A 15550-nucleotide genomic window follows, 5' to 3' on the forward strand; every position below is an offset into this window, starting at 1 on the left:
TAGGACACAGCATAACATAAAATGAATTGGGATGCAAAAATAAAAAAAAAAAAAGCGTGCATGATTAGCACGTATTTAGTGTGACATCTCCTGAAGAAAACATGAGTGTGAATTCACCGATCTCTTTAAGCCTCACTGCTTTTATCATGGAATCAGAATGGCCTGGGTTGGAAGGGTCCTCAAGGATCATCGAGTTCCAAACCCCCTGCCAGTGGCAGGTCTGCCAGCCACTAGGTCAAGTACTATATAGCTCTGTTCACTAGTGCAAATAACTACCTTCATTTCCTTTTAGAGTTTGTTATGTTCCTTGTAAAACATTTCTTTAAGCTCATTTATCATTCAGTTTTGAGTGAGTAGTGCTGGGTTTGATAAACTGCAAGGGCTAACAGTTTCTTACTCTGTTTTTTATGAAGAAGCAAAAAAAAAATCCACTGAACATTATTTTTTCATTATTGCTGGTCAGTTTATGTTGTCAGTTTCATGTCCTAACAGTGGATTAAGCATCTCTTGAAGTGCATATTTTGTACAGCATCCCTCCCTGCCTTCCTTTAAGCCTGCCAGTTTAAATGTGGCAGGCAACTAATTAGATGCTCTGAAATACTAAGAAAAGAATGGTATTAGAGTTGTTGATTTGCTTCTGGAAGTTTATAATAAAACAAACAAAAAACAAGTGTGAGTAGGGACCATGAAGGCAGAAAAACCCTCAGTGTGATGCAGTGCCCTTGCTCACTGAGTGCACTCTATATCTCAGAGCATGCAAAAGAATAAGGATTTGGATTCTGGCTTTAAGTGCCTGGCTGCCATTTCAAGGTTTCCACTCTTTGCGTTAGTTTCAAAAGTAAATGAAGCAGGGAGAATTGCGCCTATCTGCCCATCCCTCTGCCCTCTCATCAATATTACCTGTAAGCCATCAACCAAGATGTGACAGAATTCGTGATCTAAAGGAAGTTATATTCACAGAATCTTAGAATCATTAAGGGTGGAAAAGCCCTCTAAGACTGCCTAGTCCAACCACCAGCCCATCACACTGTGCCCACTAACCACATCCCTCAGTGCCACATCCACGCATGATTCTTGAACACCTCCAGGCACAGTGACTCTACCACTAAGATAATAAGCATTATTTGTTTTTCAACCAAACAAATAACTTTTCTTACTCTGTGATGGCAGACCCACACGAGCATTTTACTAAGGAGTAAAATGGTCCTGCAGAGAGGCAGTCCTGGCATGAGATTGAAAACTGCACACAACTCACTTGTATACATCGTTGAAAACTTCACTTTGGACTGTGACCCTCACAAATGAGGGCATTAGTGAAAGTTACGAATTCTTACCCTGAAATATATTTTCCTCTTTTTAAGAATTGAAAAATCAGTAGAAGCGCAATCCATTCATCTCTCTTGTGTAGAAAAGTTCGATAAAATACCTTACTTATTCTACTGGCCAAGAGCTTCATAGATAATCATAGAATCATAAAATGTCCTGGGTTGAGAAGGACCACAATGACCATTGACTTTCAACCCCCCTGCTATGTGCAGGGCTGCTCAGAGCCACATCCAGCCTGGCCTTGAATGCCTTCAGGGATGGGGCATCCACAGCCTCCTTGGGCAACCCGTTCCAGTGCATCACCACCCTCTGTGTGAAAAACTTCCTCCTAATATCCAACCTAAACCTCCCGTCTCAGTTTAAAACCATTCCCCCTTGTGCTATCACTATCCACCCTCGTAAACAGCCATTCCCCTTCCTGTTTATACACTCCCTTCAAGTACTGGAAGGCCGCAATGAGGTCTCCCCAGAGGATTCTCTTCTCCAATCTAAACAAGCCCAGTTCCCTCAACCTTTCCTCATAGGAGAGGTGCTCCAGCCCTCTGGTCATCTTAGTGGTCCTCCGCTGGACTCATTCCAAGAGTTCTGTGTCTTTCTTGTGCTGGGGGCCCCTGGCCTGGACACAGTACTCCAGATGGGGCCTCACAAGAGCTGATAACGTGAGTAGTGTTCTGAAGTTACGTAAACAAATAAGAAGATTTAGAGCGGAAACTCAATGAATAATCCTCTGAGAAATTACAGATTAAATGAAGATTTATCTGCTGTTGCGGTAATAAAGTAGATTAATCTTTTTAGCACCTTTTCAAGTGCAAAAGATCAAATGAAATCAGTATTTAAGAAGATAGGTTCACTTAACTTTTTCAAGGAGTGCAGAAACCATCAGCCTGAGTTTTGTTAGTGCATCAGTTTGTCTGCATGCTGCCTTCTGGCCTTGAAGATTAGTCTTTCGATAATAACTCACTAGATCAAATGGCTTTTGGCTGGTTCCACGAAATGCAAATGTTGTCTGTCCATCAGAATGGAGCAGGCAAGGTGGGTGAAACTGGGTATCTCTCTTTATGAAGCATATTGGCCTAGAACACCTATCAGAATGCAAGAAAATAGGGTAAAGAAAGGCATCTAATTGTAGAAGCTTTTCCTCCCTCTGAGGATTTTCTGTGCTTTTTCCTAGAGTACATCACTTTCACTGTGGTATATCAATAGCTGTTCTTCCTTTCCCCTAAATGAGTCCATGGTTAGTATTGTTAGTGTGAAGCCCGGTAAAAGAAACATCTTAATTCCTGCTCCTAATCATGGTCAAGTCCGTAGGGGATAAAGTTCACTTGGTAATATCAACTCTGGATTAATCAGCTTTGCTTCTTTTTTGAAGCTTTTGCAAAATCTTGGGGAAAATGCATTTCCTTCGTTAGGAATCCAGTGTTTTTTTTCTGTGTGGAGCAGCAGACAGCTTCAGTCATGTACCAGCCTGGGGCATAGGGAAGTGAAAGCCTTTTAGATTAGTAATTGATGGGAGCCCATGTTACGAAGTCATCAGTGCTTTGTTACTTTGCTTTTGTTAAATGCTTTATATTCATTTTGCTCACTGGACATTCTGAAGTCTTCTCCACGTCTTCAGTCATCACCAACTTAATGATGAAGGGCAGGGTATTATGCAAAATGAAGGTAATGTGAAAAAGTAAACTCTATTGTCTAGAGAAAATAAAGTAGGTGTGTGTTGGAAATGAAGGGTATACGGGCAACAGTGTTTTTGTAAGCACTGTTACAAGTCCAGTACATATTCTTGATTCTCTAGATATACTTCTTCTAAAACTCATAGCAAATCGCAAAGAACAAGTAGCTCTGCTAGACTCAAGTAAATTAGCCTGAAAATAGAAATAAATAGTAGCAGAATGATTTTACAGAGTTGTCTCTGTGCACATATCTGGATTCAGTTGTTTAAGGTCAGCGATACATTTAGCAAATTGCATTGTCTGATCAGCTCCTTCACCAAGCCCATGGGTTCTCTGTGTGGTTCCGTTATCCACAGATTGAAACACTGTTTTATTGTTTCTTCACTAGCTATCCTTTTTTAGATTATTTTGATTTTTAAAGATAATCATTGAAAAAAACACTGACAAATCTGTGTTGTAATTTCTACTCGAGGCTGGAGAGGAATGCCTTACAAGCTAACTGTAGGATTGCCGTGTCACGGTTTTGTATAAGGACGTGGACATGTAGGTTAATCAAGAGTTAGATTATAGGACTTTCCTTCTTCTCTCTAATCCCTACCAGTTGTCCCATCTGCAAGCACTTGCTTTCCTGCAGAGACACGCAGGCGCTTGCTTTGCCCCTCCAGCCCTGCATGCAGAGACCATGCAGGAGGTTGCCTTGGCTCCTCAGGATGGCCCTCAAAACTTCAGACCCCCAGCTTGACCCACCTGAACCTGGAGATTTACAGCTACTGGTGCTGTTTCTTTTCAGGTGGATGCAGGTCTGGCAGTTCAATATCGAGCTTTGGCAGGGCACTTGAATATCTTGATCCAGGCAATGTGACCAGTGCTCCAGGCTGATGCCAAGGTGGGAAAATCACCTCTACTTCTCCACTGCGAAGCAGGATGTTAGCAAAGAGCTCTGGCTCCTGTGGTGGTGGGTTGTAGGCCAGCAGACAGGGACAGCCCCACTGTCAGGTGTTATAGGGGATATTACTCAGGCTGGTAGTTTTTTTGAGGGTGAAGACACCAGCTCTTCCCAGCAGTATGCTGTAACTTTTCCAAGGGCTTATGTGTGCGAACTGTCTGTCTTCTCCAAATAAGCACCTTTGCAAATAGTGGCTCCTGCACCCCTTGGTTGTAAATTGCAGCATTGGAAGTTGCTGTGAAGGTTTGAGTGAGAGCTGTCATTGTCGGAGGGGGAGAAAAAGAAATGCAACCAAAAAAAACCTGAAACAGCAGGAGTGACTGGAGCTCTAGCTGCACATCGGCTCCTTGTCCACCTGAGGGCTGTGTAGGACTGCTCTGCCTGTAAGGACGTTGCTAAAGCTCATGGTATCAGGATCTGGTGATAGCAGATCTGTTCTCTCCCTTCATTTTTGCTGTCTTCGTAGGTTTTAGCTATCATTGAGAGCGCAGCGCAGCAATGAAAGCTGTAATACAGTTAAAGAATGAGATCAGTGTTCAGTGCCATATACCAGCAAAGCCAATTAGGTGGAGGAAGCTGACAGTTTTTATCTCACTTGCTGCTTAACAGATCAGTGTATTTCAGTGAAATCCTAGTTTTCACTGGGCTTTGGTTATCTAATGCCTAATGATAAATACGTGCCATCAATAGATACTAATGTGAATGTGTAGCATGAGTCCAGAAGGAAATTTTTCATGAGGAGTTGAAGTGTTTTGGACTACACTGAGGATGCAAAACTGTTGTTTTTAGTTTCAGTGAGTAATAATGAATATCTGTTTAAAAAAAAAAAAAAAAACTGACACATTTTCCAAATTTTTGAAAAGAGGTTGAATTTTGTTTGTATTGCTGTGTATGTTCTTCAAATGCTGTTGTTCACGTTGAAATCACTGAGGTGGATTAAAAAAGAATTGTGTGGGATTCTGCAGCATTTCTCTTAGATAACTGGAGCAAAATGACCATGACTCAAGGCTTACTGGCCTACGATGATGATGTTTCCTGCTGAGTCTGTAAGATTAAGTGAACTAGCCGAGCAGTATTTAAGGTATTTATAGATGCCCTTCCCAACAAAAGCCTTTTTTTCATTAGTCATAAAATCACTGTGATCGGAAAGGACCACGAAGGTCATTGAGTCCAACTATAAACCCACCACCACCGTGCCCACTATCCACGACTCTCAGTGCCACATCTACTCATTTCTTGAACACCTCCAGGGATGGTGATTCCCCCACCTCCCTGTGCCACTACCTCACCAGTCTTTCTAAGAGGAAATTTTTCCTTATATCCAACCTGAACTTCCCCTGGTGCAACATAAGGCCTTTGCATCTTCTCCTGAAGTTAGTTCTTATGGCTGTACATGGGTGACAGGGCGTCTTTCAGGCTTGGACAAAGTATGTGAAGGCTCATTGGGCCTGACGAGGTATTTCTACCGGCTCTGACAAAGTAGTTCTGCTGGAGTCAGTGAGACTGGACTGTGCAATTGAACCAATGTGTGCAGGCTAAATGTATGTCAGGGCAATTGCTGATTTAAGAGAAATGCAATAACTGTATGGGAGGACAAAAAGCTTATATAGTGGGGGAAAAACACTGCCGTTATAACGTTCATAACTTTGAGGTTTGGTTTATTGTTTCAGTCTATTTCCAGCTGGTCCCAAAATTATTCCTTATTGAAACCTGCTTCTGTTCACTTTCAAAATGGTAACTGTGAGTAAGAAGTACTATTTATTTTTGTTTCTTCATTTCCTTTCTTTCTTTTTGTTTTCCCCCCCATTTATCAGTGCTGAAATAGGAGCCCATGACTGGGCACAGAAGTTAGCTGCTGGTGGTTAGTTGTTAGTGGCATAGGTTTAGTTGCTCAGGGCATGAGTTAGAAAAGGCTGGCTTCTTTTGGACGTGGAGTTTGTGTAGCATGAATCTGTTATCAAGGTAGTGTTGGGAATGCACCAATTCCTCTGGGATTATGCTCTTCTTTTGTTCTACTCCTCACCATAAGCTTGGGTGCAGTTGGGTCTCTGAACAGGAAAAGGACTACATTATTATTTTTGGCTAATATTCCTGACAGCTTTAATTATAGTGCCGCCTTAACGATAAGAAAAAGTGGCGACTGGATCAATTTTAAAGGCTCTGATTTTTCCACATCTCAAACAGTGCCTCTTTAAATCTGATAACCTTTTACACTGAAAGTGCCTACATTTACTAGGAAAGAAACATGTACTTAAAATACAGTTCTGTTGGTTTTTTTAAAAGGCTTGCTTAAATTATTAAAGTATAAGTATTAAAAATCATTCACACTTGGAATTTTAATACTATATAAAGTCCTTTTTTTTTTTTAAGAATAAAGTATCTCTGAAAATTATTCATAAGCTTAGACATAAATAAGAATCTTTAGACTTTCTTTTTTTGCTTTCCTTCTCCTCTCATCTAACTCTGCACAATTTAGTATTTGTAGTCAACTCTCACATTTTTGTAAGAAATATCTTGATGCGAAGTACTGCATCTGCTGATGTTCTGCAGAAAATAAAGGTCTCAGTGGGAACGGGTAAAATGAGGACAGGTCCCCAGCTGCAGGGCTGCCTTGTAGTTAACCCTGGGGCTGTGATTACTTTGATCAATGACTGCTGGAGCAATGGCTGCTTTGAAGTTCGCGTTAGGGCACTCAGAAAAATTAGCTAAGGCTCTGGACATAATGCTTATATATAGGAACATTTTATTTTGTGTTCTATATGGCAGTATTAACAGTAGTTGCCTGTTTGTCTTCTAGCAGAGAAATGAATCCCGTTTGTTACTAATTGCTGTGTGAAAGATATACAATTAGCAAAAGGAGCCTCCTTTCTTTTTGTCTTCTTTCTCCTTCCTCTTTGCTAACCAAGCATCGTGGAAGGTAAGCATAGAGAAAAGGAACACAATATGATTTATATGACAGAGAGCAGTTCTCCTTTATGCTTATTTACCAGCTCTAAATGTCTTTACGTGGGCTTTATTTTGCAGCGCATGAAAATCCACTGGGCATTAGTTTATAGGTTTTCAAGTGTGCTACAAAGGTGAACTTCTCAGAGAAATGACACTGCTTCTGTGAGGGCATGAGAATGGTTCTTTACTCAGGCTTTGTGTGTAAAGAAGTCCTGCAAGCATTTTCAAACTAGCTGCATTCAGACCATGGATAGTTCTGGAAGGGAGTTGGTGTGTTTGAGTATTGTCAAGATCTGGTGTTAAAATATCTGCTACTGAATAATACCATTTCCAAAAACAAATGTAAGATTAACATGTTTATATGTTTATTTGAATAAAGTTATTGTCATGCATAGTATCCATTCATGTGTATATGGACTTCTTGAAGGGAGAATTATTCAGCTGTAGTAAGATTGAAAGGGTTAATTAGGATCTACATTGACAGAGGTAGGAATGTAGAGTATTTGAAGAAACTGATTCATTTAGAAATTATGTATTTAACTTTCTCTTCATAAACACGATACGAGATCTTTTTTTTCATGTTCATTTTCTTCAGAAAAGCAAAAACAAAAACAAAACAACCATGGTTAAGCTCTGTGGTTGAACTTTCACCATTCACCCCCCTTTGTGTGTACTTTTTCTAACCACCAGTAGTAGTAGAGTTGAAGGGACAGGTCTAATGCAGTCTTGAAAAACGCAACTATAATGATTTGTGTGCACTATATCCTGGTGAAGGGGCCTGGTAAGCTCAGCCTGAAACTCCTGACTCCTTCCTGACGGAGAGAGTGGCTGCCAAAGCACTTAAATGAAGTAGCAATATGGAACACACATTGACGCAGTGCAGCTGCTTTGTATGGGCTTGCTGCATCTTAGGCTGTCTAACAGAGATCTATCTGTTCAGTGTACTAAATCTTTAATGTCTTCATAAATGACAAAAATCCTGATAGTGTGTATTATCTGCTCTCTGAGTGACCTGTGAGACATATCTGCTATGTCTTCATGATACTGGAGTCTGTCTGGGGCCCTGTTATGGCTAGGTACAGCTTATACACAGGGCATGCAGTCCCAGGGAGCTGATAAGGTGTTAGTGGGATATATTTTTCTACTGTTATCTTTGTGTTAGTGTGGTATACATCTTGATGCAAATGGAAACCTTGAACATTCAGTGTGGGGGTCAGGAACATGAAGCTGGCATCTTGTGACATGCAGTGTCCCAGTTATTGAACTGGAGTGTGCAGATCCCTGGCAGGTTCTCTCTGATACCTGCCAGGCCACGTCTTACACAATTAGCCCTGGGTGTCTGAAATGCCACTGTGTTTGGCAACTGAGTCTGCCCTTAATGACTTTGTCCACTTAACATCTTTGAGACAACAGGAAAGGTATTTGTTATTGTATATATAATGGAAAGTGTATTTTTTCTTCTTTTCCAGTTACATTTGAAGTCTGCACTGACAAACCTAACAATAAAATAAACTAGCTGCAACTGAAAAATTCTGTTTCTTTGTAGGTTTTTCTTTCTTTTTTTTGAGTGCAATGCAATAAGCAGCTTCTTAAATTAAACTTGCTAAAAGACAGTTATCAAACAAGACGAAGTTCTATTGGATTTTATTGACGTACCTGTAAGGCTCATCTGTTGTTTGCCTATGGACTCTACCTGAAAGCCTCTCAACAATATCGTATAAGTTCAGAAAAAATGTTTTTCTTGATGGAAATAGTCCTCCATGACCCCAGTCATATTTCATCTTAAACCTTTGTTTCCCTGCAGAGTATAGTCAGTTACCATGAAATTGAAGAATATGTTGTTTCTTCATTCAGCAATGGAAAGCAGCAGCAGGTGGAAAAGTGTGTTCTTTGTTATTTCAAAGAACAGTCTTGAAGGAGGAAAAGCAGATTCCGAGGAGTAAAACCTTGATTCTATCAACTGAGGTAATATAATTTGAAACAATGGAGGTTGCCAGCAGAAGGGTGGGTGGTAAGTGCAGTGGTACATTTTCTGGCCCTCTCTACAGACCTGCTCCCCACATCGCTATCAAGGCCACCTCCATGCTGGCATGTACCCATTCTTTGAGCATTCAGCTGTATTGCCTCCCTGAACACCATCAGTGATACAGAAGAAAAATGCTTTCCCTCTGACAGAAGTGCATTTTAACCAGGAATTTCACCAATACAGCAATGTCATTTTAGGTGATGTATGCAGTGGCAAAGGTCTAAATATGTGTAATGTTGCTGTGTGTAATGGACAAAGGTCTAACGGCTTTGAACAGACTATGTAAGGTGGCCAAAGTTCTAAATATGTTATGTAGAGCTGACCTTGGATCTCCAGTTAACTTCTTCATTGGGATGTCTGCTACCAAAGGCTTGAGTATCTTCTACGTATGAACGTATAACTAAATACCACGGGATATTATAGAGCCCAGAAGACTACAAAGGTTTAAAAACAAAGTAAGAAAATCTATGAATGGAAGCCATACCTGTTGCCTGCTGCTCCAGTGCAAATTTCAGAAGATGAAGTGTCCAGGCAGCTGGTTCATCCTACTGAAACATACTGCCAGCTTCCAACAACCTGACTGTCCTTCTTGAGTACTTGTATTCTCAACCAGTAGCAGGGGATGGGTTTCAAAAGACAAAGCTTGCCTTGTGCCTTGTCAGTACACAACAGTCTTCTTTTCTGTCTTTAGCAATAGCCAGGAAGTTTATGCAACAGTATATAGTGTGTAATATGTGTACATGTTCTGGCACTGTTTCATCTGTCTTAAATAGATTCACATTGCCCATCAGAAAGAGTTGAAACTGATTAGTTCCGAGTATTTATTTCAAAGTAATGAAGTGTTGAAATAGTCTTTCAGCATTAGATGACAGGTTGCTGCCACAGGGCTGCTGATGTTTTAACTGGTTTTAAGTTACGATCTTCTTTAGAAATGCTTGCTGGAACAAAGTCCCAGAAGAGCAGCTGACCCTCTTCAGTCAAAAATGAGGCACAGCCTTGAGAAATTAGCCCAGTGGTCAGACCCAACCCAACTGTCAGACCCAACCCAACTGTCAGACAGCAGCCTTTGAGAATGGGGACTCCCCGAAAAGAGGGATTTTTGCGGAGTGGAGCTGAGAAATAAAATATAAGTTGCAGCAATATGGAGAAGGGAGGAGTAAGCAGCTCCTTGCTGTAAAATCTGTGTTGTTGTTAATTGGGCATTTTCCATATTTTGCAAGACTGGCAGTAAAGGGAGAATTTTCTGCTAGTGGTTCTTCGTATTCATTATTCTGGTTGGTATATATTTATGTGTCTTAAATGCTGTGCTGACTGTTACGCACCTTTTTAAACTGCTTTAGTTAAATACAAGGAAAGCTCAGGATAAAGCTGAGTGTGCAAAATATTAACCTGAGGTCACTTTCTACATCACAGTGAAAGTGTTTTTGCTGTGTGGTTTTGTTTTTTTCATTTGAACGTTGCTCTGCCATCTACTGGTAGTTCATGTTACGAAACAGAGATGGTGTAATGTTATTGTAATTGTAGAGCTGTCTGTGCTTGCTGCTTGTAGTCTGTTTTACAAAACAGAACTTGCATTCCTATCGTTAGTCACATTTCTCATCGCAAATAGCTGGTGTACCCATTACACTTACAATGTATATCGCGTGAAGGCATGTATTAAGCAAATTGAAGCCTTAAAAATCATGCTAGAATTGAAGTTACTACCCAGGGAATATTATTCCAGCCTTCAAAGGCTAACAAATTTCTGTTTTTTGATCAAGAAGCTGACCCACAAAGTCAGGTACTTCAGTTAAGAAATACTAGTTCTGAGGATGCTTGTGCTATTTTAATGCTACCCTTGCTGCATGCATATGCAGCTATGATGTCTGTGTTTCAATAGATTACATGCTGTTTTCCTCCACGCAGCTTGTTTCTACATTGGTGAGTTGTACATTTAATGAACAGTCATCCCATGTATTTTGTTGTTTCCTCTGTGACATAGCCAAGTGTGGAGTGCTCTTCTCCAGGGCAGCCTTCAAATTATATCTCTCTTTTTTTTTTTTTTTTTCTAAACACTTTCCAGTTTCAGAAGGAAATGGAGCAGGAAGCATAAACTGCAATTCCTTTGTTATGAGCTTGGTTCACCCCTTGAGGAAGTTCATCCTATGTACTGCATAAGCCAAGGGACCTAAAAAGAAAAAATACATAATAATATGTCTGGAAGGAAGCAAAACAAGGATTGTGCAGACTGTTTTAATTGTTATATATCCTCATTTCTTAGCATCTGGCAGTACAACCTTGACAGTCTTTTAGTATTGCCTGGTGGGATTGAGACATCCGTAGTTTTGAGGAAGCCGACTTCGAAAATCAGAAGTTTCATCCCACCTTAGTTTGGGATAGCTGTGGCAGTTGTGACAAGGCCAGAGCTTTTAGATCCATTTCTACCCACTTGCATTCATAAAGCAAGCACTGTAGAGATAGATTGCTGTAATTTTATTGGCAATTGTAACGGGACATAATTTTGTCTGTAGATTTCATAGGTATTTGCTGAAAGCAGGAGGGCAGTGAAAGTCAGCGCATTGTTTTATGAACATGAAACAGAGGTTCCTCCAATCCCTCCATCTTACTGCAATCCAAGTTTCCATTCTCCAGGTGCCACTTCTCAACCACATCCCTTCACTCATAAGAGCTCAGTTCCTGCCTCTGCTTGTCTCCTTCCCTGTCTGCAGCCTGTGCTTGCCCTCAAGCCCAGTTTTCCCTCCTTGGGCTCTTCATCCAGATTTGGTTTCATATCTGCTGCTTCTAGTCTAAATTGTAGTTTCCAAGCTGTTTTAAATTTCAGATCTTCAAATAACTTTCCATTAATTGGAACTGTAATTTAACCATGCTGACAATGGGCTTCTTCTCCTTTTTAGACACTTAACTGCAGGCCCTTTCTGGTAGTTATAACCCCCTGTCACATTTGCTGTATGGAGTTGCTGCTCTCACTGCTTATCAAACCTGACAATTAATGGCAGCCAAGTGAACAAACAACTGGACTAGTTTGGAAGTAGGATGAGTCTTTGGTCATAAGTAGATACTGATCTGACCCGCACATTCCTGGTGTAACTACCCAACTGGCAGCTGTAATTGCCATTTGCCAGGGACCTGGCTGCCTTTTGGCAGTTGCTCTCTATGTGAGCATTGGCATTTTTCCCTAGCCACAAGAGGCCAGTGAGACTGGTTTTTAGACTTGCTACACAACAGTTCCCTTTACAGAAAAGTCCTCGCTCTGTACACACTTTGCTTCCGTGGGCAGAATGCCCTCTGAGCCTAGAAGTGTAATTTTGGGGAAGAGAATCGCGGTTACAATCCAAGTCACTTTTCCATCGTATTTATCTGAAAAAAAAAAAAAAAAAAAAAGAGCAACTGCAGTTCTTTGTGCAAAGGGGAAAGGGATTCCATTATGTGAAAGCTCAGCAGGGAGCCCAGATAATGATGGCGAAGGATATAAACTGCTGTGAAACCCTCTGCTTGTCTGCGCTATGGCCCTGCTAAGACCCCAGGAGATCTGAAAGCAAAGAGAGAAACAAGAGCACTGGAAGCCCTGTTGTTGGAAGGATGCGGTCAGCTAGCTGCTCTCACAAGCAGTGGCCAAGGCTTGTCCAGAAAGCAGGGCCTGAAGAGCTCATGTGTGGTGTTTGGGATGGAGAAGCCTGTGAAGGCCCAGCTACTGGCTCTTTGCAGGGTGCAAAGGCAGGTGGCTCCCAGCCTCCCAATGTGTCATGCTCTGACTGCTGCGCCAAATCATGCTGTTGAGTGGATTGGGCCTTGCTCTGATGTCTGGCTACAAAACATCCACAGGCAACCTCCTCCCAGGCGAGTAATGTGCTTGTAGGTACCGACTGGAGGAGGAAACTGTTTCCTACCTGGAAAAGGAAGTAGGAGGGTTTCTGTCTGCCTAGCCTCATCCAGCACTAATTACTGCTTGTTGCAGTGAGCTGGTGCTGGTGGTTTCCTGTGGGCTGGGAGGCCGCAAATACGACAGCTGAGACTCCACACAGTGTTAAGCTATGAGAGAACTACTTACTACTTCTCCTGCTTTCCTGAACTGCTTCTTGTTGTTGTTGTTAGCCAAAAACTTGGTTAAACTTGATTGCCAAAACCTCATTTTTGAGGCTACTAATGAAGTTGAAGGGATACTGATTGCATCTTCACGATGTTTCCCAAGAAACATGCAAACTTTAAAATGAGCACTAAGAGCTCGCTTGTTCACTCTGAGAAGAGTCAGGTACTTAGGCCGATGAGCTGTGTTTGGACTTCAGCAGCAGGTAAGAGATTGTTAATCCACCTGCCTTCACCAAGTGCAGAGTCATTTCTGTTGTCTGAGTTGTTACATGCGCTAGATTCAATTTGCGGGAAGCGGAGAGTTCTTTTGGATGCTGCTTTGGTTTTACTAATGCTTGTTTTTCTTCTCTTTCTCACTTCAGCCATTGATGGATTTCTCAAAACTGATGAAAGACAAAGGCTAGCAAAGGAACGAAGAGAAGAAAGAGAGAAATACCTTGGTAAGATGGTGGGAAGTATCGGTGTTATTTATGTATATGTGCTAATAGACTTAAGTTACTTATGTGACATCTGAGTTTTAAACACTGTCATTTAGTCTATTACTAGTTTTTATCACTTATATTACTCCTTTAAAATCAATGGATGCCTTGTTTAATTTCCATTCAAGTATTTCCGATTTTGTAGTGACGAGTTGACTTTCTTCTCTGATACGTGTCCTTTTGAATGTAGGTTAATGTGCTGACTGTTAGGATTTGTATTTGTAAAACGAACAAACAAAAAACTTGAAATAAGCCTTGAATAACAATTATGATAATACGTAGGATTATTTGGTAAAACAGCCTTAAATTTAGCGTGTAAAGTTTTAGCTGTATTAAAAGATACCACAGAGCTGTTAAGTCCTTCATGAAGTGGATTATTTTCCTAAAAGTTTTATAACAATCTTCGTTCAAGGGAGTAAAAGAAAAAAAAGATCATTTCATCAATTCATTTCCTGAACAATACAAGCATTGATTTCAGCGCTCTTATAACGATCAGTTGGTTTTAGTCTGCTAACATTTCCAAGGAAATGCTGGGGAAATTTTGCAAGAGAGAAAAATGAACAGTTCAACTTTTTTTTTTTTTTTTTTTTCCCCTTAGATGTGTGTGTATATTTATAAAGTTAAAAGAAAACGTTTAAACAGTTAAGCTTATTCTTCTCATTGCAATAGCCAGACAGGCCAGTAGCTCTGTTCCTTATGATTACCTGACAATACCTATTAAAAGGGTTTGTCCTTATTTTAGGATTTGGTAAAATTATTATAAAAATAATAAATTGCCATTCATTTTGAGACAATGTTAACTGAAACAGTGTGGACACGTGGAAAGAATCGTGAGAAAACACTGTTTTCCTTGCAATAAATAAACTGTTGACCATATCTTGACAAAACCTGTGGCCTGAGATGTGCTGTTTTTTAGTGCAGTGAGCTTGGTGAGCAAGATTTCTTTCTGTAGTTCATGTGGAAATCTGCTTAGTGGGGATTTAAATTTTTAGTAGTTAATCTCCCCAGAAATTCTGTCCTATGGGGCATGCACCAGCCTTAGTTTTATCTCGTATAGCTATATTCAGTCTAGACTACCTTTCCTATCATTTTGATTATCCCTTCTTTGCTGACTCCTGAGAAAGTGACGTGATGAGTAGAGCGGAAAGGATTTGGATTAAAGAGCAAAAGAGGAGGTGGGAGGAAAACTGGAAGCTGGACAATCTGGGAGTGGCTAACCCAGGTGGTTTGAAAGTTGTAGGTTGCAGTTCTTGTCTCCAGACACTGTATGTGCCTTCTGAGAACATACTTTTTTTTAGAGTTAAGATCCCTTCAAGAGCCAAGACCTTAGGATTTTGGCCTTAGTAGCTGTTTGTCTGTGTCAGATTCATTTCAGAAGTTCAGAAAAAAAGCAGTGAGTTCTCCAGAAGGACAGCTCTTTATGCAGCCAGCAGATATTTTGCAGCAATATAGAATAATCTCCTCTTCAAAGCTAAAATTCATTAACCAATGGTTTAGTATCCCTAAATCAAGAAACAAGAATTGTGTTAATGTCTTCATGACAGAATGGTTTGCTTCTCTGTCTAGAATCAGTCCCAGGTTTCACCTACTTGTTCAAAAGGTAACTAGCACAATCTCTGGACACACCACTCTATTTTTTGTCAACTCCCACATGCAGTTTTCACCTGTTCTACCTGACATGGCTAGTAGTCATCAGCAGTTAGGGACTTGTCTCTCCTCTTGCACTGTATCTGAGGAAACTATCTATTGACAAGTCCAAGTCTTTATTCTAACCAGTCCAGATTCACCTACAGCACTAACACGCCCTTCATATTGCCCTTTCCTGAGGTAAACGTAAAATAAGCAAAAGGGGAAGACACCACCACTCATGCTACTGACAAGAGTAAGGCAGGTGGTATTCTTTGAAGCAGGTTAGACATGAGGGAGTATCTTACAAGGATCTGGTAATCAAGGGGGAAGAAATGTGGCTACTGGGAAAGGACTGTGTCTCGTAGGGGACCTCTGGCCTGGGGACAGAGGGAGGCTGGAAGGGACTGAAGGCCCCAGCTGTAGATGAAGAGCCCAAGGTCAA

At 40.8% G+C, this 15550-nt stretch overlaps 1 protein-coding gene across 6 annotated transcripts in view; it reads left to right on the top strand.

Moving 5' to 3' along the window:
* The window catches only part of MAP7D2 (MAP7 domain containing 2), a 78954-nt gene that overhangs the window by 28439 nt on the left and 34965 nt on the right, over nucleotides 1-15550 (top strand). For all 6 annotated transcript variants that reach the window (XM_046903814.1, XM_046903807.1, XM_040647883.2 and 3 more), the window contains exon 2: nucleotides 13363-13440. In XM_046903814.1, the coding sequence (XP_046759770.1) occupies nucleotides 13363-13440 (78 nt within the window). The remainder of the gene's footprint in view (nucleotides 1-13362; nucleotides 13441-15550) is intronic.

The sequence above is a fragment of the Gallus gallus genome, chromosome 1 (genome assembly GCF_016699485.2).
Source record: "Gallus gallus isolate bGalGal1 chromosome 1, bGalGal1.mat.broiler.GRCg7b, whole genome shotgun sequence".
Classification (NCBI taxonomy): domain Eukaryota; kingdom Metazoa; phylum Chordata; class Aves; order Galliformes; family Phasianidae; genus Gallus; species Gallus gallus.